The 25,417-nt window shown below is 62.5% G+C and overlaps 2 protein-coding genes across 5 annotated transcripts; one reads left to right on the top strand and one right to left on the bottom strand.

The window, feature by feature from the left end:
• Positions 1-82: 82 nt before the first annotated feature.
• TCEA2 (transcription elongation factor A2) lies at positions 83-22,682 on the bottom strand. Of its 4 annotated transcripts, none has more exons than XM_045364217.2 (10): positions 22,380-22,682; positions 6,758-6,820; positions 6,265-6,435; positions 5,241-5,328; positions 3,244-3,374; positions 2,914-2,970; positions 2,008-2,162; positions 1,786-1,932; positions 502-573; positions 83-273 (listed from the first exon to the last, which is right to left on the bottom strand). In XM_045364217.2, the coding sequence occupies exons 1-10, from the start codon at positions 22,438-22,440 to the stop codon at positions 265-267; spliced, it is 954 nt and encodes a 317-aa protein (XP_045220152.2). In that variant the 5' UTR covers positions 22,441-22,682; the 3' UTR covers positions 83-264. The 4 variants fall into 4 exon arrangements, with proteins under 4 accessions (XP_045220152.2, XP_065379539.1, XP_073861867.1 ...); XM_065523467.1 differs by having other exon boundaries at positions 6,330-6,435; XM_074005766.1 differs by lacking the exon at positions 22,380-22,682 and adding an exon at positions 9,736-9,977.
• A 107-nt stretch (positions 22,683-22,789) lies between these two features.
• Positions 22,790-24,854, top strand: SOX18 (SRY-box transcription factor 18). Its single transcript, XM_015430067.3, has 2 exons — positions 22,790-23,270; positions 23,471-24,854. The coding sequence occupies exons 1-2, from the start codon at positions 22,913-22,915 to the stop codon at positions 24,265-24,267; spliced, it is 1,155 nt and encodes a 384-aa protein (XP_015285553.2). The 5' UTR covers positions 22,790-22,912; the 3' UTR covers positions 24,268-24,854.
• The last annotated feature ends 563 nt before the right edge of the window (positions 24,855-25,417 follow it).

Genomic DNA, 25,417 nt, shown 5'->3' with positions numbered 1-25,417 from the left:
AGGGAGGGGCCTTGTCCACAGCAGCGCGAACAGGTCAAACATGGGGACGGGCCACCAGGAGTAACAGCTGAGGAGAACGAGATGGCAAAAAGAAACATTTAATAACGAGGGGGAAAGGGCAGAAAGGTGCAATCCAGGCAGGCAGGTTGAGGGCAGGACATGCCGCCTTCTAGGGTCTCCAGAGAAGCTGTATCAACGGAGGACGTGGGCGGGGGAGGCCAGCACTGGCCACGGCCCAAGGCTGCAGCACATCTACACGAGGGCTCAGCAGAACTGCGAAAAAGGGGGTGAGGCCTCCAGCCTTGTGGCCACATGAGACTCCCCAGAGAGAAGGCCACACAGGCTCACCCAAGGCTGCAGTCTCCGCCCACCATGCCCAAGACTCCAGGAGGCTGGCTGGGCAGGGCCATCCCCAGTTCACACCACAGACCCCACAGAGGCTGACACACCCCACCTCCAGAGAATGGAGCTGGAAGGGGCAGCCTGAGCCCGCTCACCCACCTTCCAGCGGTTTCCACACTCGTTGCAGACAACAAAGGTGGTCATGGGTTCATCAGAGCTGCGGGTCTGCACCTGTAAGGAGGGCTGGGTGAGCCTCCATGCTCTGCTGCAGGGAGTGTCCCCTCAAATGGGCAGAGCTGGCCTTGCAGCCGCTGAGCTCCCATAGGTGACCTGATCTGAGGCCGCCTTGTGACTCCAACCTTCCAGAGCTGAGCCTCCCGGGAGGGAGACAGTGTCTATTGGGGCAGAGGCCCTTGCGTGGGCTTGAAGCAGCTCACATTGGCTGGGGACCAGCAGGGCCCAGACTTGGCTAGGCAGTAGGGTCCCAATGGTGGGGGGAACTAGCGGGGGTCCCCAGTGCCCGTGGCTGCCTTCTGGAAGGCCCAAGGGTGAGCCTCAGGCCACAGGCAGAGCCTGTTCCGACCAGAGGCTGGGAGCAGGAGAGAGGCAGGCTCTGCACAGACCCAGGCCCCATGCAGCCTTTGAGGGGAAGGAAGGGCTGTCCTTGCAGCCCCTCACGAGTCCCATCTGCCAGGCGCAACGGCCGCCTCAACACACTCCCCCCCTTTTTTTTTTTTGAGACAGAGTCTTGCTCTGTTGCCCAGGCTGGAGTGCAGTGGCGCGATCTTGGCTCACTGTGCAACCTCCACCTACCGGGTTCAAATGACTCTCCTGCCTCAGCCTCCTGAGTAGCTGGGATTACAGGCGTGTGCCATCACCCCCGGCTAATTTTTGTATTTTTAGTAGAGACGGGGTTTCACCATGTTGGTCAGGCTGGTTTCGAACTCCTGACCTCATGATCCACCTGCCTCGGCCTCCAAAAGTGCTGGGATTACAGACATGAGCCACCGTGCCCAGCCACACTCCCCTCTTAACAGGGTCCCTGCCATCTCATGGGATCCACAGTCTCCCCGGCACACTCAGTGTCCACCTCCATGGCAGGGACTGAGAGTCCTGCGGTCACTGCCAGGCAGCAGGCGCCACGGCCCTCCCACCAGCATCAACCTCGAGGGCCCTCCGTGCAGCTGGGCTGGGTGGGCCGGGCCCTCCGACTTGAGCACCTGGAACAAGTGGACCCCACCACCCAAGACGCTGCCTCCTGGGGCCCAGGGTCCTGGGTAGAGGGGAGTGGTCCCTGAAGGTGGCCATCATGCCTTAGCCTAGTCAGGGACAGAGAGGCTCGGAAAACTCACAGCAGAGGCGGGAACAGGTATGGGCTCCTAGGAGGGGCACGGGATGGCCTGAAGACACTGGGCCCGGGGGAGGTGCCCAGCGGCCGCTCACCTGCGTGTAGGTGCAGTTCTTCTTTCTGCACTTGCCGCAGGTGAACAGGTCTGTCTGCGTGCCGCCAGTACGGGCCATCTGGTGCTCTCGGATGGCCTCCTTGGTCATGGCCTTACGGATCTCCTTCAGCTCATCACTGGCCATCTCCTGGAGCACGGGGCCAGTGGCTTAGCCCACCACTCCGAGGGGAGCAGCCCTCCAGCCCCTCCAACAGGGGCTCACCTCTGAGGTCATCACGGCAATCTGCTGGGGGGTTATGGCCCCACACAGCACGTTCCGCCGCAGGTCAGGGTTCCTGGCATCCTTCAGGTTGGAGATACGACTCCGCACACGGTTCTTGTACTTCATGTCTGTGTTTCCAACGTCCCGGAAGATGCGTGCAAGTGTTTAAGGACCCACCCGAGGACAACGTCGCTGCCCTCCACCTACCACCTGCCCCGCTGGGGGCCATGCTGGGGTGCTGGCTGGAAAGGTTCTGCCCAGCCACACTTGGTGGACAGGTGAAGGGCTGCAGGGCCGAGCCTGCCACAGGCCCATTCCTGACTGAGACCCAGCTTCAGGCTACAGCCCCAGGGAACCTAGGCCCCACCAGCAGGCAGAATCAGCCTCTCAGCTGGTCTGGGGGCCTCCTGGAGCGAGACAACCTGACTACCCAGGCAGGTGACCCCCCCCAGGCAGCTGACCCCCCAGGCAGCTGACCCCCCTGGCAGGTGACCCCCCAGGCAGGTGACCCCCCCCAGGCAGGTGACCCCCCAGGCAGGTGACCCCCCCCAGGCAGGTGACCCCCCAGGCAGGTGACCCCCCCCAGGCAGGTGACCCCCCCCAGGCAGCTGACCCCCCAGGCAGGTGACCCCCCCCAGGCAGGTGACCCCCCAGGCAGGTGACCCCCCCCAGGCAGGTGACCCCCTCCCCAGGCAGCTGACCCCCCAGGCAGGTGACCCCCCAGGCAGCTGACCCCCCAGGCAGGTGACCCCCCAGGCAGGTGACCCCCCCCAGGCAGGTGACCCCCCAGGCAGGTGACCCCTGGACAGCTGGGCAGTGGCATCCAGCAGCCACCAGAGGCCACCAGGCCAGGCAGCCTCCTGACTCCACCAGAAACCCAGACCCATAGCCCTGCCCAAAGGATATATTCCTCGATCTGAGCCGACAGGCGCTGGCAGTCCGCACCGATGGCCACGTGGTCGTCTGCAAGAGGGAGCCCTGACTAGCTGCCCCCACTGGTTTCTCCACCTGCCACCCCTTCTGCCTGCAAATCACCCTGGCAGCTTAGCGGGGACATCCGTGTCCCTGGAAGAGGCCCACGATCCAGGCACAGGCCCCACGCCGCTGCCAGGGCCGCAGCAATGGGCTGGGGGAGGAGAGTCGCCCCTCTAGAAGCAGGCCTCCTCGGGCAGGCAGGGGCCTGGGCCGCCCTGAGAATCCCAGCGGGTGTCAGGAGCCAGGGCCGGCCGCACTCACGGGCCGTCTGCAGGGCAGCAGTCAGCATCTCGCGGCACTTGTTGCGTACGGCATCACAGGTGACAGGCACCGGAGGAAATGTGGTGATCCTTGGAGTCGACGGTGCCCTGGGCAGCTCCGGCCTCTTGCGGCTGCAGAGAGCCAGGGCCAGCTAGACTCAGACTCGAGGCTGCACCCCAGCAAGACACTGATCCCAGAAGCAGCAGGTGCCACAGCATAATCCCCCCCAAACCCTGCTTGCTCCACTCTGCCAGAGTCCAACAGTGGCCAGTGGCCCTGCCTATCTTGAGCCCAGATGTCCATGGGGTGTGCCCAGCAGCCAGGAGGGAATGGGCCGTGAGGTCCCCAGTGGGTCAGGATGTTCCCCAGGTGGGAACAGGATCCCAGACCCAGCAGTCCGCATCTGGGCAGCATCTCCAGTGGATCCGAATGAACCTGGCAGTTCCTGCCACCTCTGGGGTGCCCACCTGCGGGGCCGCAACACAAATACTCTGGTGAGGGCAGCTGCAGCTGCTGCCTGGTCAGGGAGAGGGAGAGACCCACAGCTGCCTGGTGGGGAGAGGGAGAGACCCACAGCTGCCTGGTAGGGAGACAAGGCAGAGGTCAGGGAGAGGGAGAGACCCACAGCTGCCTGGTGGGGAGAGGGAGAGACCCACAGCTGCCTGGTGGGGAGACAAGGCAGAGGTCAGGGAGAGGGAGAGACCCACAGCTGTCTGGTAGGGAGAGGGAGAGACCCATAGCTGCCTGGTGGGGAGACAAGGCAGAGGTCAGGGAGAGGGAGAGACCCACAGCTGCCTGGTGGGGAGACAAGGCAGAGGTCAGGGAGAGGGAGAGACCCATAGCTGCCTGGTGGGGAGAGGGAGAGACCCACAGCTGCCTGGTGGGGAGACAAGGCAGAGGTCAGGGAGAGGGAGAGACCCACAGCTGCCTGGTGGGGAGAGGGAGAGACCCACAGCTGTCTGGTGGGGAGACAAGGCAGAGGTCAGGGAGAGGGAGAGACCCACAGCTGTCTGGTAGGGAGACAAGGCAGAGGTCAGGGAGAGGGAGAGACCCACAGCTGCCTGGTGGGGAGACAAGGCAGAGGTCAGGGAGAGGGAGAGACCCACAGCTGTCTGGTAGGGAGACAAGGCAGAGGTCAGGGAGAGGGAGAGACCCACAGCTGCCTGGTGGGGAGAGGGAGAGAGACCCACAGCTGCCTGGGGGGGAGACAAGGCAGGGCCACCCAAGGCCAGGTTCTGCTGTCACAGATGACCCCGCTAGGCACGTACAGAATGGGACAAGGATGCCCCTCAGGGCTGGACCCCAACATGAGGCTGCCCAACGACCAGGCTGCATCCACCTAGCCCTCCCCACATCCCCCCTGTGGAAGTTGGCAGAAGCAGGCGGCTTCCTGGAGGAAAATCAACTTGCAAAAGTGTCCCTGAGTTCCTGGTGGCCCCATCACCACAACCCAGTATGGTCAAGGGCAAAGCCACCTCTCGGCCGTAGGCTGCCACCACAAGCACCCCCAGCTCCCAGCTGCAGGCCACAGAGCCCTCATCGCCCCTGGCAGCAGTGACCACACATGCACATGCAGGGCAGGAGAGGGGAGCTGGGCACCCGCCTTTGGTTCTGGGCAGAATTTTGCAGGAAGGAGGGGCCCTCATTGAGTGAGGCAAGGTTCGGGAAGCCAGAGTGGGCCAGCAAGAACCAGACCCAGCAGGGGGTCTTGGGGGAAGAGGCCAGGGGGCTCCCACAGGCCCACTCAGGGTATATGGCAGCTCTTGGCAGAGGAAGAGGCCAAGATGGCTGGCTGACAGCCAGGTGGACACAGACCCGCGTCTCAAGTGGTCAGTGCAGGCAGGACACACCACGAGGCCAGTGTCCAGCATGAGGTTGACCGACTCTGTGTGCGGCCTCAAAGCAGTGCCTAGGCACACGGAGATTAGCACCCTTTCCCTGGCAAGGAAACAGGCTGGGAAGCAGGAGTGTGTGCACCTGCCTTCCAGGTGTACTACCTGGGATCCGGGGCCTCTGAGGCATCCCTCGAGGACGTGGGCAGAGGCGTGCCCCTCCCCCGCTCCCTGGCTTTGGCATCTGAAGCATCTGCAGTTGAGGAAAGATCAGGGATGGGCTGATCAGAAGGCAGAGGAGGGACAGGTGCAGACCACCACCAAGGTGCAGCCTCAGCCCAACCACCAACCCTCCCAGCCCCAGCCCCCAGCTCCCCACCCAGCCAGAGGAGCCAGGGGCCACGAAGGCGCCCAGCCTCAGTGAACAGGCCCTCACCCTCCCCAGCAACCTGTCCGTCTCTGCAGTCCCAAGGCTACCTCCCCAGAACACTTTCCTATACAAGCACCCACTCACAAAGGCCACCTCTGGGGCCTACCCTCCTGCCTGTCCTGGCGGGAGAGACCAAGTATGTCCCCAGCAAAGCTCTTCCTGAAAGCCCAGAGCCAGGCCCAAGGGCTGGGGATGAGGACATGCTTGTGCTATGTACGGCCTGAGGGTCACACAGGGCTAGAGAGACTGTTTCACAAGGGTGTGGACAGAGCTAGGAGGGCTGCCTCCATCCCGGATAGCAGCATCTTTGCAACCCCAGTCACCCCATTGTCTCCAGGAAGAGGCAGCCTTCAGTCCAGCCCAGCCCTTCCCTTCCCTCCCTGCCAGGGGCTGCCCCTCCGTTCCCTGTGAGTAGCTGAGGCGGCCCCAACTTCTCCCTCTCCCTTCCCCTCTCCTGACACTTCCCAGCCTCCTGGCCGTGACCTTCCCCTCTGTGTGACCTCCCAGCTCACCCCAGACTCTCAGTGCTGTCAACTCAAGTCCTGGCCTCAACGCTCCTCTCTCCTTGTTCTACCTGGAACCCTGCCCCCAGCACACACCCTTGCCTCCTAGGCCACCCCTCCCAGCCAATGCTGACAGGCATCCACTGATCCACTGCCAGCCCCAAGCTGGGTGCTTCATGGTCTGGGGTTGCCACTGCCCCACTCCCAGGTGACCTGGCTCAGGGTGGGCACTGCCAAGACCCTACACTGTGCTGACCAGCCAGAGGCAGCACTTCTCGGGGCCCTGGTCCCAGCACTCGGTGGGCACTGCCCAAGCCGCACCCAGGAGCTTCTTCCAGGACTTGATGAGGGACTTGGCCAGTGCAATGACCTCCTCGTCGGAGCTCTGCTTCCGAAGGGCGTTGACAGACATCCCGACTCGGGTGGACTACAAGGCAAGTGGTCTGAGTCGGGTGGAGGCAGGGGCCCACCCTAGGGGTCAGATCCTCCTGGCAGACCCTTGGTGGCTCCCACAGGACAGGAGCCCAGGACCTGCCAGGGAGGTAGATGCCTCTCCCAATATCCTCAGACTCCCTTCCCTGTCCCACTGAGCCCAGAGAAAGGCAGAGACCCTCTCCTCAGGAACAGGCATTTGTGCCAACTAAGGCCCGGTGGGGAGGGTGGGGAAGCCCTGCCAGGTGCCCTCAGAACTGCCATCTCCTGGGCTGTCCCCAGGAGCTGTCCCGGACCTGGGGCAGGCAGGGACCTACCTGGAGCAGGTGCAGCGTGATAGGCATGGCCTTCAGCTCCCGCAGCAGATCCATGGCCCCCTCCTGGAAGGAGAAGGAGGACCTTCATAAAGGACTTTAGATCTCAACGGACAATATCACCTCCTTCTGCCTACTGGAGGGGAACACAAGGCAGTGACAATTTGGAGATTCAACCTGGGGTCAAAAAGAAACCAAAATTCCTCTACCTGGAGACACCCAGGGCTGTTCCTGCACCACAGCAGGGAGCCCTTACTGCTCAGTCAAGACGGGGAGGGGCTGTGCAGCCTCAAGCATTCCAGGTTGTAACCCACATCCGTGGCAATGACCTCACTGACTTCACTGTAACCACCTCAGGTCACTGACCCAAACCAGAACAGAAATGCCAGCTCCCCTGGCAAATCAGGAGGCTTCAGAGCCATGGACCCTCCCCAGCAGCCAGGGCCACACCCAGGTGAAGGTGCAGCGCCAGGTTCATTCACTCCCCCGTGCGTTCATGCCCTGATGTGCAGGGCAGCCTCTCCCCAAAGCACACACCCCCCACCAGCTGTGAAGGAGGCCAAACTTTCAGGCACAGCCACAGCCAACACCTACAAGACCCACAGCCCCCTCATCTATCCTCCAGGCCTCTGAGTTGCCCCCGAGCAGGCGAGCACCCCTCGCCTGGACAGTTGCAACGCACCCGTTCTCTCTGCCTTGTCTCCCCACCCAAGATCTGCGTTTCCTCCAGGTCCTTACACACTGAGGCCAGGCACAAACCGGCCACTTTTCTACACCAGGTACAGCTCCTCAGTGCTCCCCAAGGGCCCTGAGCCACCACTGAGGCCCTCTGCACCTGCAGCTCCACTGCCTGGGGCAGCCTCCCAGGACATCTTCTTCCCTCCCTACCGGGCTTTATTTAAACAACACCTTCTCAGCAAGACCTCTCCTATCTAAAACTGCAACTGCGCCCTGCAACACCCCCACCTCCTCTGTAACACATGCATGTGTTTCCACGTGTGTATCATTCCCTCTGCCCTAAGGTGACCTGATCAGATGTCCCACGACCCAGACCCCGCACAACCCCAGCAATCTGGGTGGCATGTCTGCCCAGGCCGCAGCCCCTCCTAAACCCTCTCAGGCCGGCCCTGCCCCTTGGGCTGTACAGAGTCCAGCCTTGAGGCGACAGCCAGAGCCAAGGGCACTGGTTCCCTGAAAGCCCTGCACCAGCTTACGTGGCTCTCAGTGGGCTCAGGACCAGAGGTATAAAATCCCCCAAACCTGGCCCCCAAGTCCCCGAGGGGACCTCAGGCACTGGGACCCCCAGGAGCCCCACTGCACACTGCCCTCCTCCCCTCCTCATTCTCCCCTGGGGCTTCTACTCAAGCTGTTCTTCCACCAGAAACCCCCCATCAGTTCTGCTAGCCCCACCCAGCCCTCCCCTGGCTCCATGACCCACCTTTGTTTTTCCCACCTACAGCTTTTATCGTTTGTGTTTTGTCTCCTTTAAGAAGGGATACAACTCCTTCTCGGGTCATCTCTGGAAACAGCTATGGATGGTTCACAGACCCCTACTTTTTGCTGACCAGTTTTCCAGGGGTGTGTGTGAACGCAATGATGCGGTGCTGCACCCAGCAGGAATGAGTGGGAGCCCACCCCTTCCCAGTGCAGACCCCAGTCCAGAGCCCTGGTCACAGGAACCCAGACTCAACCCTGCTCAGCCCAAAAAGCATCCCCCAAACCCCTATTGCAGTCACACAGCCCTGGGGTGGCTGCACAAATCACCCAAAGCCTATGACTCAGCCACCTTCGCCGCCCTGGGCTGGCCTGGCAGACACACAGCTGGCCCTGCCCCAGGAGTTCACCGTCTGGATGGGAAAGCGCAGGTCACGTTTATGGAGCCTGCCAGGAGTTCCACATGACCTGCGGCCAGACCCCTCCCCGTCCCCCAGGAGGCAGGCAGCATCAGCTAAAGATGCTTCTGTTGGAGGGTGCAGAGGTTGCCAAGGTCATGACTCCGGAACTGGACCCCCACTGGCCTGGCCCCTTCAAAGGCCTTACACACAGCCTCCTCCAAAGTCTTGCTGTGGCCGCAAGACAACAGAGGCCCAGGCCGCAGTGAACAGAGCTGGCCAGAGGCTCCAGCGCCCAGACGCTCCCAGAGGAGGCTTGCCCCATCTCCCGGGTCTTATATAAGCACACCGGCTCTTTTCGGAGGGTGTCCACATAACTACCCACAACCCAAGTTACTGCGGGCTAAGTCCTGGCTAAAGAAGGGAGAGAATTTATTAGAGAAACCTGGTTCTTGTGGGGTGGGGACAGACAGGGAAGAAAATGGGCCCCACAGGCAAGACAGGTATCTGGCTGGCCGTGAAGGAGGATGACAAGGGCCAGGAAAAGGCAGGGGAGGCACGGCAGCTCCAGAAGAAAAAGGGATCCAACCTCAGACTCCAAACTGTTGCTGGCGACAAATGCTATGGGAGACGGAGCGTGACAAATGCTATAAGAGACGGAGCGTGGGAGAGGGCTGAGTTGGGGGCGGGGCTCGGCCCGTGAGGATGCCCAGGCCGGGATGGAGGAAGGCAAGCGGCTGGGGCGGCCGCAAAGGAGGCCCGAACACCCCGGGGGCTCCCAAAGGCGGGACGGGGCCATGGAAGGAGTCGACGGGCCAGGCTGGGGGTCTGGAGTTAAGGGACAGGGAAGGGTGCGGAGCCTGTGACTGCGGGCGAGGGGGCTTCTGAGTCCAGAGCGGGTGGCTCTCCCGGGACAAGGTCCAGGCCCGATCGCGGCCTCTGCCGGGGTTGCGGGGGTGAACGGCAGGGCTGGCTCGGGGCAGGGGTCTCGGCCACGGGTGGGGGTCTCCCCTGCGTCCCGGAAGTCTCTGCCGGGGAGGGGTCTCGTCCTGCCCCTCAGGTCGTCTTCCGGCCCTAACGGGGTCGGCGGGCTCCACGGGGTCTCGGCGGGGCGGGGTTCCCGGGGTCCTGGCGGCCCGCGCCCCTCACCGCGCTCTTCTTGGTCACCATCTTGTCCAGCCTCCGGGCGATCCGCGTAATCTCCTCCTCCTTGCCCATCATCGCCTCAGGAGCAGCGACCCCCGCACCCGTCGCGCCCGCCTCCGCAGCCGGGCTGGGACCCCGGCCCCGGTCGTCGCCACCTCCCGCACCCGCCGCAGCCGACGCAGCCCCGCCGCGGACGGCGGACCCTCGGTTCAAACCCTCAGCCCCGCGGCCGCGCGCGGCATCCTAGGACGCGTAGTCCACGCGCCCGCCTGCCCCGCCCGCCGCGCCCGCGCCCGCCGCGCTCTGGACTACAACTCCCAGGCGCCACGCGGCGCGCACAGCCTCCTGGGAAGTGTAGTCTTGACCCGCCGCCGCCAGAGACTCGTGGTCCCACTATAACCCGCTCGGGAGGCGCCCCGGGCACGCCCCTCCCGGAGCCCAGACAGCCTGGAGCGACCCGGGCCCAGGAGCAGAAGAAACTCCTGCTTCGCGCCTTGCTGTCCCCCAGCGTCCTTCAGTGGATGGCTCAGGACCCAGCGCCCTCAGCCCTGCCCCGCTGGGCCCTGCGCGCTCCCCCCTTGGCCTGGAGGGCCGTCCCCAGCCTCCCAGAGCCGAGTTTGGGTCATTCGGACATCTGAGTGGAGATTCTCTCTTCAAGAGGCCCGCGCACACTGGGAGGCCTCTTGTGGGGCCCTGCAGGTGTAAGCGCGGGGTAGCTGGACGTGGCGTCTGGAAGGGGGGTTCGCGAGTTGCGGGGGGCCTCTGCCTCCCAAGTCAGCACCAGGGAGCAGATTCTGGGCTCTGCACGTTGACCGCTCTGTATCTCAGTCTCCCCACTTGTGAAGCTGGATTGACGACAGTGGCGGCCTCACAGGGCTCCCGTCAAGATGATGTAAGCTGGTTGACATCACATGCCTGAGAACAGAGCAGCGGATGGAGCATGACCATTAGTATTCATTGCCCTTGTTGTTGGAGGTCCCTAGGTAAGGCCAGACTGCAGGCAGCCAGAGAGATGGTCCAGGCCTAGGGAGGGTTGAGGACGAGGACAGGTGCGAGGCCAGCATCCCCACCAATGCCTGCCAACTCCTCAGTAATGCAGATGCTGGGTGGTTTGCTGGAGAGAGCACAATCCTGGGGGAGGGTACAATCCTGGGGGAGGGTGTGGACCAAGGAGCCGCTGTCTTTAGTGTTGTGGATCCTATATTCATTCAAGTTCAGGCCAAGGAACTATGAGGCCAGGTGGCCGGTGGAATGGGCTGAGCGTTCCTTGGACTGTCTGTGGCACTAATCAGATATAACTGAGCTTCCCAGCAGCCAAAATGAAAAAGAAAATATGGTCAGTTAAGAGACTCATCTTGGCCGGGCACAGTGGCTCATGCCTGTAATCCCAGCGCTTTGGGAGGCCGAGGCAGGTGGATCACCTGAGGTCAGGAGTTCAAGACCAGCCTGGCCTACATGGTGAAACCCCTTCTCTACCAAGATTACAAAAATTAGCCAGGTGTGGTGCCAGGCACCTATAATCTCAGCTACTTAGGAGGCTGAGGCAGGAGAATTGCTGGAACCCGGAAGGCGGAGGTTGCAGTGAGCCAAGATAGCACCATTGTACTCCAGCCCTGGCCGACAACAGCGAGACTCTGTCTCAAAAGAAAAAGAGAGCGAGAGAGACTCATCTTGGCCAGGTACAGTGGCTCACCCCTGTAATCCCAGCACTTTGGGAGGCTGAAGTGGGCGGATTATCTGAGGTCAGGAGTTCCAGAAGAGCCTGGCCAACATGGCGAAACCCTGTCTCTGCTAAAAAGTACAAAAATTAGCCGGGTGTGGTAGCACATGCCTGTAATCCCAGCTACTTGTGAGGCTGAGGCAGGAGAATCGCTTGAACCCAGGAGGTGGAGGTTGCAGTGAGCCCAGATTGTGCCACTGCACTCCAGCCTGGGTGACAGAGTGAGACTCTGTCGCAAAAAAAACTCAGGCCGGGCACGGTGGCTCATGCCTGTAATCCTAGCACTTTGGGAGGTGGACTGCCTGAGCTCAGGAGTTTGAGACCAGCCTGGGCAACATGGTGAAACCCCGTCTCTACTAAAATACCAAAAAAAAAAAAAAAAAAAAAAAATTAGCCAGGCATGGCGGCATGTGCCTGTAGTCCCAACTACTCAGGAGGCTGAGGCAGGAGAATTGCTTGAATCTGGGAAGCAAAGGTTGCAGTGAGCCGAGATCATGCCACTGCACTCCAGCCTGGCAACAGAGTCAGACTCCATCGAAAAAAAAAAAAACCTCAATCATAAGGAAAAAGCATAGAATTCCTTGTGAGGAGCAAAGCCTTTCTGAGATAGAGGCCCTGTGATATTATATGATTATATTATTATTAATAGAGGAACACAGTTTCCATACTGACTGATTCTGTCCTCACTGAGCTGGGGCCATAGCTTCCAGCCTAGAACATCCAAGCAAGTCCTTGTGGCAAGAATTCCATGGTTTGGGCATATAGGAAGACTTGAAGGGTCCAGCCTCATCAGAGGCACACGAGAGGAGGCTGGAGCCACCCACCCTTCAGCCACCCTCTCAATGGCTGGCAACCAGACGAAGGAGCTGGCCAGGGTCCTGTAGAAGCCGCACTGGAACTGCCCTTGTGCAGGAACCAGCAGCAACCCCAGAAATCGTGGCTTCGGAGGTCCGGGTGGCCAGGGTTTCAAAGCTGTTCCCACCATCCATGAAGACACTGGACACATCCATGGAGCCTGCCTGGCCAGACACACAGGCTTCTCCAACAGCCGAGGGTGAGTTGATTTGAAGACCAATGGAAGGAAGCCAGCCCTCAAGCTGGGGGTGGGGGAGACCTCCAAGTATCAGGACTGCAGATCCTGAGATGCTGGCAAGGGCTGGAGCACAGAGAGGCCCCTCCTGGGCAGGAGGTGCAGCCCAGACAGCACGGAGGAGAACTGACCCCAGATAGCTGCAAGTTCCTAAGAGTGGAGGCAAAAAGGAGAGAGGGGCAAGCCCAGTCCTGGTTGAAGTGTTGGTGGGGTGCAAGGTGTCTCAACAATCCAGGGAGTCAGAGACCAAACCCCTGACAGAAAATAAACTGGTGGGAAGAAACCATCATCTCCTTTTTTTTTTTTTGAGACAGAGTTTCGCTCTTGTTGCCCAGGCTGGAGTGCAGTGGCACGATCTCGGCTCACTGCAACCTCCGCATCCCAAGTTCAAGCAATTCTCTTGTCTCACCTCCCGAGTAGCTGGGATTACATGCATGCGCCACCACAGCCGGCTAATATGTTTGTATTTTTAGTAGAGACGAGGTTACATAATATTGGTGAGGCTAGTCTCAAACTCCTGACCTCAGGTGATCCGCCCACCTCGGCCTCCTAAAGTGCTGGGATTATAGGCGTGAGCCACCGCGTCCGGCCCATCATCTCCTTTATACCAACCTGTAGCAGAAAGGTGTTGTTCGTTCAGTTATGAACAAGGCCTAGAACCAAATCTAGTCATCTGGGCCCGTGCTGAGCTGGCACGGATGGGAACTGTGTCGTGCCCACACGCTGGCTGCTGCTGGAACTGCAGAGGCTACCCAGTGGGTCACATCTTGTTCTTGGTAAAGAAGCACTTGGGTTTTGATATCACACTTTAAGAAAGTATTTTCCTAACCGTGTGTTGGTAGAACTGGTTTCCTTTATGATCCCATGAATTCTACCTTGTGCACCGTGGAGCAGGGGCCTCAACAAGGACTCCGGGAACTGGGACTCCCTTGCTGAGCCGGAGCGGAAGTCCCTCTCTGGGCCCTTTTTCCTCCTCCATGAGATGCCCGCTGGTCTTCTACCTCCTGGGGCCCTGGGCGTGGCCACATAAGACAGAGCTCGTGAGGAGCCTGACATGTCTCAGGGGGTCCTAGTGGAGGCCCGGCCCACAGAGGCTGCAGATAGAGGGAGGTCAAGATGCTGGGGTGTCTGAAGAACAATGGCTGGCAGGTCGGGAATTCCTCAGGAAGGGATGTCAGCTGTGGGCTTAGCCTACGGGCTACGTCAGGGCACGTGGGGAGCCTGGTCAGACAGGTGTGGATGGGGTCACTGGTTCATGGTTCATGGCAGGGGCAGGAGAGAAAGATGGAGAGAAAGGGGTGGACAGGACAGGCAGGGAAGGGGGTTAGCAAAAGAAGTCGGGTGCCTCTGACCTGCAGGCCGCAGCCACTCCCCTATGACAGCAGCCCCGAACCCTGACATGCTCCAGTCCTGCGTGGAAGCAGCCGCTGCAGGGGGAGAGGTGTAGGCCCATCCCGGTGATCAGAGAAACTGCAATCCCGTGGGGAGGTCCTGCCCCCGGGCGGCGGCAGGTGACTGGCCCGGGAGCCTGTGAGGAACAGTGGCCTCTAGGTGGCGGGAGTAAGCCACAGACGGGTGAGCCTCACTTCAGCACCACCCCACCCCCAAGCCCCAGGGAGTGTCAGCTGGTTCCCAGCAAGAGCCACAGCTGCCCCCCAGGACTGTGAAGTGGCCGAGGCGAGAAGGTGACCAGTCCCAGAGAGCAGCCTCACTTGTGAGGGCTGTGGCGGCGACCAACTCTGAAACTCCCCAGTGCCCCTGGTCCCGGATCCCTCAGGAGCTCTGGACTTCCGGGACCTTGCTCAGAGCATTCCCGCCCCCCAGCAGACCCCTCCTGGATCTCACCGACCTCGGGACATCCTCCTCCACGGAGCTTCCCCCAGCAAGCTGCCCAGGGGTGCCAGACGTTCCTGTGCCCTCAGGAAATTGCACCCAGAGGCTGAGAACATCAGAACCGTCGATTTTCCTGTGGGGCGTCCCTGCAGGGTGCTGCTCCAGCCCCTACTCCCATCCTCGGCAGCTGAAAAACTTTCCTTCCCCATGTGCAGGCACACATGCACACGCACACATGCACACGCACACATACACACGCACATATGCACACACACACATGCACACGCACACATGCACACATGCACACGCACACGCACACACGCACACGCACACACGCACACACGCACACGCACACACGCACACACGCACACATGCACACGCACACATGCACACGCACACACGCACACATGCACACGCACACATGCACACGCACACACGCACACATGCACACGCACACATGCACACGCACACACGCACACATGCACACGCACACATGCACACGCACACATGCACACATGCACACGCACACACGCACACACGCACACGCACACGCACACATGCACACGCACACACGCACACGCACACAGGCACACGCACACACGCACACGCACACATGCACACATGCACACGCACACGCACACACGCACACACGCACACGCACACGCGCACATGCACACGCACACGCGCACACGCACACGCGCACACGCACACATGCACACGCACACGCGCACACATGCACACACGCACACATGCACACGCACACATGCACACGCACACATGCACACGCACACATGCACACGCACACATGCAGGCAGGAGCCTCACACACACAGGGAGCCACTTGCCCAGAGGGCAAGGCCTGGGTCCCACTCTGCCGCGTTAGGGTTTCGGTTAAACCCTGAGAACAGAGTCGGAAATGCACATAGCCTGAAAGAAGGGTGGCTCATAGCGGAGGCGTCCCTCTCCTGATGAAGGAGAGGGACGCTCACTCACCGAGCCTGTCTCATCCTGGGAGCCACAGCCACATGATGTGCAGGTGCAGGGGAGAGGCCTGATTAGGAGCTGCCACGGGGTGAGGAGTGCCTCACTCCCCTTCACAGACCCAGCGGCTGCACGACACCAGGCTAGGTCTCTGTGGTCACCTGTGGCCAGCCTCACCTGGGGCTGAGGCCCAGGAAACAGGAGGGTTCCGTCTCCTCCTCCAGGGTGTCCTCCACACTCGATGTCTTTATGGACAGAGACATATGGATAGGCCTTTAGGAATTCTCTGTAGGCAGCAGGGCCCTGTCCTGAGGGCGCTAAGGAGATGTGTCCCACCTTGGAGGTCTGAGGGGGCAGCTCTGGCCCCAACAGGCGTCTAGGGAGAAACCCCCCGTCCACCCCACAGAGCTGGCCGCACCTTTGGCCCAAAGGCCTGCCCTCCCCCATCCTGAGTCCAGGAAACTTCGGAAGCTCAGGCCATTTATTTTTCTATTTGCGTCCCCCGCCCCCTGCCCGCCCAAAGCCGGCCATGACCCCAGTGGCCGCTATCCATGCTTCCCCTCTGGCTAAGGCAGAGCCGCGGTGGGAAGGCTCCTGCTGCCAAACTCACACGGAGCCCCACTTGCTTCCTGCAACCACAGAGCGGGGGCCGGGGAATCCTGCAGCCCCAGGAGCCCCCACCCCCTGCCACCCCGTGGGCAGCCCTCCCACAGCCCAAGCACCTAGGCACCATCTCTGCGCCCCGTTCCATCAGACCCTCCAGCCCACCTTGGGGGCTCTGCCGAGCTGTGTCCCCAGTGGACCCCACCCAGGCCTCCCTTGGATGCCCACCGGCAGGTCAGCGACGGGGCTTAGGTCCAGCAAGTGTTCCCCTGTCCCATGCACCAGCAGATGAGGGCAGGGCATGGGGACTGGGCCCACTGCTCCTGGCTTTGCCATTGCAGCAGCCGGCTCTCCGGACCTCAGTCGCCCAGTCTGCAGAATGGGAAGAGCCACCTGCCCAGGGGAGCGTCTCTCGGAAAGTCCCCAGCCCAGCCCATGCCTTGGCCCAGTCCCAGCTCCCTCCCACAGAAGCAACGCTGGGGGAGGCAAGAGGCATCCCCAGAGGCCAGCGGCGGCCCTGGCGGCCTGCTCCAGGCTTGCTCTAACAATGCACTTCCCCCACACAATTCCCAGAAATGCTGCCCTGCCAGCCCGCCAGCCTGGCGGCCACTCCACCCTCCCCCTCCCCAGAGGCCCCAGGCAGCCGTGGGGTCGGGCTATGGGTGAAGCCTGGAGACCCAACTCACAGGGCAGCAAAACCAGGGTTCCCTGAGGCAGCACCTCCCAGGGGCCCACGTCTCCCAGAGAGAAACCAGGCAGACTCCCGGGGCAGCCAGAGCAGGGGCTGAGAGCCAACCTTGGCCAGGCCCCCCTGCAAAAGCAGAGCCTCCTGCCTTCTCCGCTGGCGGTGAGCCCGTCCCTCCTGCCCTGCACAGCCGCATCTTCACGTAGCAGCTGAGCTGAGGCAGATCATGCTCTACTCAGAACCTCCCAAGGTCCCATCTCACTCAGAAAATGCAAGACTCTCCCAGACCCAACTCAGCCCTTGTTCCCTCTGAGCCTCATCCCCTCCTCTCCGCACCCCCTGCTCCGCTCACGCCAGCAGACTTCCCTGCCCCAGGGCCTTGGCACATGCTCCTCCCTCTGTGAAAAGACCCCTCCCATGAACCCCCAAGGGCAAAAGCCATGCGTGACCCTGACACAGCCCCCTCCCTACACCTGGCACCCCAAGTTCTGGCTTGTTTGTGGATTTGTTTTTGGTTAGGTTTGTTTTGTTTCATTTTTGTTTTTTGAAACAGTCTTCCTCTGTCGCCCAGGCTGGAGTGCAGTGGTGACATCTCGGCTCGCTGCAACCTCTACCTCCCAGGCTCAAGCAATTCCTGTGCCTTAGCCTCCCTACTAGCTGGGATTGCAAGCATGTGCCACCACGCCCAGCTAATTTTTGTTTTTTGCTTTTGTTTTTGTTTGGAAACAGAGTCTCACTCTGTCACCCAGGCTGGAGTGCAGTGGTGCGATCTCAGCTCACTGCAACCTCCGCCTCCCAGGTTCAAGCGATTCTCATGCCTCAGCCTCCAGGGTAGCTGGGACTACAGGAGCCCACCACGCCCAGCTAATTTTTTTTTTTTTTTTTTCAAGTAGAGACGGCAGTTTCACCATATTGACCAGGCTGGTCTCGAACTCCTGACCTCAGGTGATCTGCCCGCCTTAGCCTCCCAAAGTGCTGGGATTACAGGCGTGAGCCACTGGCCTGTTTGTGGATTTGTTGACTGTCTGTCTCTTCAGCAAAATGGAAGCTTCCCACAGGCAGGGACCTGTCTGTTTTGTTCTCTGCCAAATTCCTAACCCCTAATACAGGGTCTGCTACACAGCAGCTGCCCAAGAACAAATGGACATCCGGATAGATGTTGCCAGTCCCTGAGCAAGAAGGGGTGGATGAGCCCCCAGAACACAGGCCTGCCCCCTCTAGCCCATGTGGCAGCCCCAGCTGGCTGTCACTAATGCCAGGACAAGCAACAGAAAGAAACACACAGCTTCGGGCGTCCAGCCCTGCAGTGCCCCTCCGTGGCTGGGAGACAGATGACCCCTGAGGGTGTTCTCCCTCTCCCCATTTCCCAACCTGGCAGGGGAGGAGGAGGCTGGGCCAGCCCAGGACAGGGCAGTCAGAGTGGACACTGCCCTCCAGGGACCCTGGGGACCGGAGTGTGCTAACACATGCCCCACAGTGCAGGGTACACCGAGAGCCCCATTTGGGCCTCTGCAGAGCCACAAAGGGACCGGGGCTCACATAAGCACAGGACGAGGTCACCCACAGACCCAAGCCCAAGCCACCAAGGTCTGAATAAAGGCAGCCATACAAGCATGGAGGTGGAGACAAGGGTGGGGCCAGTAGAACTTGGGCAGGAGCTCCCAGCCAGTGGGGGCCGGGGCCGCAGGACAGAATGTCTGGCGCCTGCTCAGCCTAAGCTGGCCCCAGGCTCCCTCCTCCTGCAAGGCCAGCCTTCCTTCCTGAGCTGCAGTTTCCTGGCCCCTCCCTGCTGTTGCCTCAGAAACCCAGAGCAGCCCAGCCCACCAGCTTCCCATGGAACCCCCCCCCATCAACAAACAGCACTGGGAAGGCCGCACAACAGGCCGCAGCACCCAGGGACACAAGTGGCCCTGCAGCTGCCCCTAGGGCAGGATACCCCGAGGGCCACACGATGGTCCCTGCAGAGCTCAAGCAGCTGCTCTGACCCCGACTCTTGTCCAGTGCCCCTAAAAGTGGGCACAGCCCTTGATAACACCCTAGGTACATGCCCACCACAGCACAACACCCCAGAATTTGAGAACAGCTTCCACATCACCAGGGCCCCGGGAACACCTAGGAAGCCCCGCTCGCCGCAGGTGACCTAACCCTGACTGTCCGCAGCACATCCGCTGCCCGCAGCCCAGCCCCACCCTGTGCATTCAGCACTCCCACCCTCACCATCCCCCTGTGGCCCTCAACCCAGAGAAGGCCCCACCCCTCTCAGTCCTGCTGGCCCATAGCACCCAGAGTAGAAGAGACCCTGACACCACACTGGCACATCACCCCTCAGACTACAAAAGCACCTCACTCGCACTGCACACCCCAGTCTGCAGGCCCCGGCACAGCCCCCCACACCCACACCCTCAGACCCTTCCCCAATCTGCACTGACACCCAGCTCTGCATGCAACTCTCGGGTCCGCTGGACTGTGGCAAATCGTCAGGTGAACCCTAACCCCACACCTAACAGTTGAGAGGCGCTGCCCAGGTGAGCACGTGTACCTCTCATGCCTGCTCATGCCCAGGAAAGCACAGGCACCTCCTGCCGCCCCACCTGCCCTCTCCCAGAGTTGAGGCCGGCAGCTATCGGAAGCCCAGTGACACTGTGCATACCAGGACTAAGAGCTGGAAGGCACGGAGCCAGGAGAAGCCTCTGTCCCTGGGCAAGGGCCACCTGAACCAGACCCGTCATTGGCCAAGAGGGACATGCACACAACTGTGTCCACCTGGTTCTGAGGCATCGGGCGGCCTCCGCATAGACCCTGACCCCAGCCTCACACTCTCCCTGCCCTGGCCTCTGCCATGTCTCACTAGGCCTGGAGCCGCAACTCCAGGACAAGGCCCACTAAATACAGAGCTCCCAAGGAGCCGGACCTGTCTCAGCGAGTTCCGAAGGAAGCCCACCAAGGCTGCAGACAGGAGACCAAGACGCTGCCGTCTCTCGAGGACAGTGGCTGGAAGGCGGGGGCTCTCTGCGGAAGAGGTGTTCAGCTGTGGGCAGAAGGTAGGATCTGAACTGGGAAAGCCAAAGTTCGGGAGGCCAGAGAGCCCCCTCCACCTGAAACTGCATCCAACAGGAACCCCCACCTCCACCCTGAGGAGCAGGAGGGTCCAGGCCCCTCGGACTCGGTAATTGGTCCCAGCCTCGCTGCTCTTGCAGCCGCAGGGGCTGGGCTGGCGGGAGCCTGGGAGGTCTGTGCCCAGGCAGTGCCTGGGAGGTCCCGCCATCCCGGCCCGGAGCCGTGCCAAGCCAAGCCCCCACCCAGAGCCACCGAGGGGGACTACCCAGCGTCCTTTGCAGGCCTCACTTGGAGGCCGAGTTCCTGTCCATGCTGAGGGAGAGGGGCAGGTGGTAGGCAGGAGAGTGTCCACTCAGTGCCCAGGCCAGTCCCACCCTTGTAGAGAAAGCTTGCCCCCAAATTCTGCCTTTCTGACTGGGGTTTGGGGGCTACAGATAGGCTCCCTCCCAAGGGTGGGCTGTAGCCCACCTGGTCCAGGAGAGACTGAGGTGGGGTTCCAGAGGCAGACGAATGCCCCTAGACTCATGAACTGCCTGCCCTCCTTTGGAGAAAGCTGGGGCCCAAGCTCAGTGGCCAGAGAAGCCTTGGGGACCCTCCAACCTTCACGGAGCAGGACCCCTGGTCCTGGACCTATTATGGGTCTTCATCTCTTCCTGGGAGAGTCCAGCTTGCCTGGCTCCCAAGGCCCTGGGCAGCCTCCAGCACCAGAGTCCCCCTCACCCCACACCCAGGCAGACAGACAGACACAGGCCACACACAGACGCACAGACACTCATCGGATTCCCCTCCCTCAGCACAGCTGGCCACACCCACACCATCCCCTGTACAGCCCTGGAGAGTCCCCCCAGCCCTGCGACTCCAGATCACGCCACCCTGACTGTGGTCTCTACCCTCACTTTGTCCCATCTGGACACTGGGCCGGGGCTGCCGCCTCCTCCCTGCCATGTGGAGGGAAAGGAGCACCCCAGGAGGCTCCCCACCCAGCCCTGGCTCACAGGACATGACGGCCGGACACCTGAGTCCCACAGCCCAGCCAAGAGGGTGGGTCACTGGCTGGCGCCAGGCAAGGCGGCTGCTGGTGGGTGTTGTAGGGGATGAGGAGGCGATGAGGTCATGCCGGACACTGCCTGCCACTATGTTTAGAGCAGCTCCAGTGACTCTGGGCTCTCAGGGGCGGCAGAGGACCAAGCAGAGCCCCCAGGGAACTGCAAATCTCTCCCAACATGTGAGGGCTGCTGCAGAGGACCCTGAGGACCTCTTTCCCAGGCCCCAGTGACCAGCCACTGCCCAGGCTGAGCCAGGCCCTGGTGACCCCAGACTCCATCCCTAAGGTTGTGAGTAGACGAAGCTTCTGCCAAGTGGCAGCCCTTTGGGGGTCTTCACACAGCTCCCCACCCCCCTGCACCTTCCTGCCAGCTGCCCAGGAGGCCCACCCACACAGACTTGGCCAAGCGTCCAGCCACCCACACTGAGATTGAAGGGGAACTAGCACCACCCAGCAGAGGCCTGTAAGCCCATCCATCCCTGTGGCCACAACTCTGCCTGCCTCCCCAGAAAAGCCAGAGGCCACACCTCCTGGTGCCCCAAGGGCCCCCCATTAGCCAGCACTGGTTCAGTGTCTGTGAACGAGGTGCTAGGCCCGTGGGGCAAACTGGAGTGAGGGGAGACCTGGAGGCCAGACTGGGAGATCCAGCCCCACATGCTGGGACGATGGGCGTCGAGACAGACTGTGATGTGGGGCTTTGGGGAGGGCTGGACACCGACCGCAACAGCCCTCGGTGGGGGTGCCCCTGTGGGGGGTGCTGGCCTCAGGGCAGGAGCGCCCCTGGGGACAGTTCAGGAACAGCCTCTGAGGAGCACTGCAAGGCCCACATAGGGCCCCCCCCATTCACATCACAGGCTGGATGTGGCCTAGCGAGGCTGGCAGGGACAGAGACCCAAGAACTGCTGGCCACACAGGCTCAAGGCCACCAAGATCTGTGGCCTCTACCCACGGGGCTCCCAGCACAGGGGTGGGTGGGGGGCAGTTGCGGAGCCTCCAGGCTATGAGGAGATGTGCTGTGAGGTGGGGGGATTCTGACCCTGCCTGGAGGGCTGCTGGGGACACCTGACACTCCTCCAGTAGAACCACGTATGGCAGTGGGAGGGGAGGACCTCCAGAGGGAGACCCTCAGCTCTGGAGGCCAGATCCCCTCCTGATGGGGTGGGAAGGGGACAGTGAAAATTCAGGAAGCTGGACGCTCCTCTGGAACCCGGCCCTCCCCAGGTCAGAGGGTCCAGGGAGGGGCCAGCGGGAAGGACCCAGGTCGGCCCTGCCTCTTGCTGCAGCGGTGGCCTGGGCTGGGCAGGGGAGCCGGACAGCCCCTGTGGGTCTCAGGCCCCTCCCCAAGGGCCCTGAGGTGGGCAGGGAGGAGGCCACAGCCTCTGCATCCCTGCTCCCCCTTCTCTTTGTGGGCTCTGTCCAGGGCCTCTGCTCTCTCCCTCCCTGTGTCAGCTTTGCCTTGTGGCAGCGTTGGTTTGGGCGTGAGGACAGAAACACGAAGACCACCTTGTCCCATAAAAGCATTCAAAGGCCCTGGTGCTGACAGGAACGTGGTGCATGGGCGCCCTTGGGTAGTCAGAGCGCCTCTCCAAAGCCGGGGGCTTTTCTGAGGGCGCTGCGCTCCAGGAAGGACTTACCGGCTGTTGGGAAGGCAGCCTCGCAAGAACTTGGTGTGCAAAAGGGCCCTCTCCTCCCCATGGAGCCTCCTAGGGGGGTGCGGGGAACGGCAACGAGCGGGACACTGCCGCCCTCCCCGTTACTGCCCGGGGGTCCGACTCCGTGGGTGGGTGGCAGCTCGCCTCTGAAAGTCTGGCAGCACCGGCCCACATCGGCAGCCCTTTCCTGCCCACCCGGGGGTCTCTCCTTCTGAGAGGTGGCGGGGGAGGTGGGGGGGCTGTGCGCGGGGGAGGCCTCCGCGAAATCCCGCCCGGCCAGAGAAGAAAGGGAGCCCCCGGGGAGGGGGCGGCCCCGACCCGCCCCGGCCCGCCCGCCCAGCCGCCGATTGGCCCCGAGCCGCTATATCTGGGCGCCCGTCCGGCCCGAGGCCACCGCCGTCCCCACCGCCGTCCGCCCTCCCGGCCTGGCCCGCCCTCGCGCCCGGCTCCGCAGTGCCCGCCGCCCGCCCGCCGCGCTCCCGCGCTCCGTTCCGCCCAGGCCGCGCCCAGCTGGAATGCAGAGATCGCCGCCCGGCTACGGCGCACAGGACGACCCGCCCGCCCGCCGCGACTGTGCATGGGCCCCGGGACACGGGGCCGCCGCTGACCCGCGCGGCCTCGCCGCCGCCCCCGCCGCCCTCGCCGCGCCCGCCGCGCCCGCCTCGCCGCCCAGCCCGCAGCGCAGTCCGCCGCGCAGCCCCGAGCCGGGGCGCTATGGCCTCAGCCCGGCCGGCCGCGGGGAACGCCAGGCGGCAGACGAGTCGCGCATCCGGCGGCCCATGAACGCCTTCATGGTGTGGGCGAAGGACGAGCGCAAGCGGCTGGCTCAGCAGAACCCGGACCTGCACAACGCGGTGCTCAGCAAGATGCTGGGTGAGCGGCGGGAGGGCGCCGGAAGGGGGAGCGGGCGGGGGGGCTCGGGCCGGAGGGGGCGGGGGGCGCGGGGCGCGGGGGTCCGGGGTCGCGGTGTACGGGGGGCTGCGCCGAACCCTCGCGGGGCGTCCCAGGCGCACGGAGGGCTCGGCGCCCACCCGCCCGACGGCGTTCCACTCACTGGCGCCCGCGGCCCGCAGGCAAAGCGTGGAAGGAGCTGAACGCAGCGGAGAAGCGGCCCTTCGTGGAGGAAGCCGAACGGCTGCGCGTGCAGCACCTGCGCGACCACCCCAACTACAAGTACCGGCCGCGCCGCAAGAAGCAGGCGCGCAAGGCCCGGCGGCTGGAGCCCGGCCTCCTGCTCCCCGGATTAGCGCCCCCGCAGCCACCGCCCGAGCCTTTCCCCGCGGCGCCTGGCTCGGCTCGCGCCTTCCGCGAGCTGCCCCCGCTGGGCGCCGAGTTCGACGGCCTGGGGCTGCCGACGCCCGAGCGCTCGCCTCTGGACGGCCTGGAGCCCGGCGAGGCTGCCTTCTTCCCACCGCCCGCGGCGCCCGAGGACTGCGCGCTGCGAGCCTTCCGCGCGCCCTACGCGCCCACCGAGTTGTCCCGGGACCCCGGCGGTTGCTACGGGGCTCCCCTGGCGGAGGCGCTCAGGACCGCGCCCCCGGTGGCGCCGCTCGCTGGCCTGTACTACGGCACCCTGGGCACGCCCGGCCCGTACCCCGGCCCGCTGTCGCCGCCGCCCGAGGCCCCGCCGCTGGAGAGCGCCGAGCCGCTGGGGCCCGCCGCCGATCTCTGGGCCGACGTGGACCTCACCGAGTTCGACCAGTACCTCAACTGCAGCCGGACTCGGCCCGACGCCCCCGGGCTCCCGTACCACGTGGCACTGGCCAAACTGGGCCCGCGCGCCATGTCCTGCCCCGAGGAGAGCAGCCTGATCTCCGCGCTGTCGGACGCCAGCAGCGCGGTCTATTACAGCGCGTGCATCTCCGGCTAGGCCGCCGGCGCCGCCCGGGTCCCTGCAGCGCTTCCTCCCGCAGCCCCCGCGACCGATCCGACCGCGTCGCTGCCCGCTCTACCCTCTCGCACGCGTGTATGTTTGGCTCCATGTCACAGCCCCCTAGGAGCCAGTGATGCTCGGCCTTGTGCCCGTTCCGCCTCCCAGGCCACCCTCCCTGGGCTTCTGGGCCACCTGCCCTCGGGAGGGCCCCTGCGAGGGTGCCTGGAGTTCCCACGTGTCCTGGGGCCTTTCCAGGAAGCCGGAGCCTAGGACCTGTTGGCAGAGTTGCCAGGGTTACATTTTTGAGGCACCTGTTCCTTTTCTTGCAGTGTATTTTCTACAACCAGATTGTATTAATATTTTTTACTTTGCCCTTTTAAAAAATTATACCTAATACAATATATTTAATTTTTACTTAAACTCTTAAACTTTTCTTTCAACAAGTGTCAGTGATCAGAGCCGTCACTGCGGCAAAGGCTTTTGAAATGTGAGGACTGCAGATGTTTGCTTGCTGTAAAGGAGGAGCCTGGGGCTGGGTCCCCGGGTGGAGAGGCCACAATAAAGCCTCGGGCCTTTCCTCTGCACACTGACATCTGTGGTGTTTGCAGGGAGGGAAGAGCAGTCCCCCAAATAGCCCTGGACGCCCCTTCCCTCCTAATCGCCCCCAGGGAGCCTGACTCCTAGCTTGAACCCCATAGCACTCCTCCCTCCTTCCGTGACACAGCCCAGACAGCATGGGTAGCAGGCATGGGGTCCACACTCCCCCCAACCCTCCACTGCCCTCCTGTCCCACCCCGATGTTAACTCAGGCCTATCAGACATTGGACTACCAGCAATCCCCTCACATCCGTGGCAGGGTTTCATTGCCCTTGCCTCTGCCTTAAAACTTCCATGCCCAAGGGCTGCCCAGTACGGCACCCTTCCTGAGGGAGGCTGGCAGGTTGGCAGCCCACGTGCAGACACAGATTCCAGGGGTCTCTGTCAGCTGTTCTCACTCACCCCAGGGAGGGCAGCACCCTGCTACACCCACAGCACCCTCCCACCCGGGTGACCTGTCCAGCTCTGCCCAGAGACAGGGTCAATGACCAAGGCAGGAGAGCCTAGGCTTCACGTCCCAAGACCCCCCAACTCTGGAGCGTATCACACT

The sequence above is a fragment of the Macaca fascicularis genome, chromosome 10, assembly GCF_037993035.2.
Source record: "Macaca fascicularis isolate 582-1 chromosome 10, T2T-MFA8v1.1".
Classification (NCBI taxonomy): Eukaryota; Metazoa; Chordata; class Mammalia; order Primates; family Cercopithecidae; genus Macaca; species Macaca fascicularis.
This window is presented reverse-complemented; position numbering and strand designations above follow the sequence as displayed.

Excerpts from the sequence above, each read along its gene's own strand:
- TCEA2 (XM_045364217.2), bottom strand. The coding sequence starts at position 22,440 with ATGGGGAGGAGAGGGCCCTTTTGCACACCAAGTTCTTGCGAGGCTGCC. Across the intron at positions 2,971-3,243 it reads TGCTGCCCTGCAGACGGCCC|ACGACCACGTGGCCATCGGT; the intron begins GTGAGTGCGGCC and ends TCCCTCTTGCAG. Across the intron at positions 574-1,785 it reads AGAACTGCACCTACACGCAG|GTGCAGACCCGCAGCTCTGA; the intron begins GTGAGCGGCCGC and ends CCCTCCTTACAG.
- SOX18 (XM_015430067.3), top strand. The coding sequence starts at position 22,913 with ATGCAGAGATCGCCGCCCGGCTACGGCGCACAGGACGACCCGCCCGCC. Across the intron at positions 23,271-23,470 it reads GGTGCTCAGCAAGATGCTGG|GCAAAGCGTGGAAGGAGCTG; the intron begins GTGAGCGGCGGG and ends CGCGGCCCGCAG.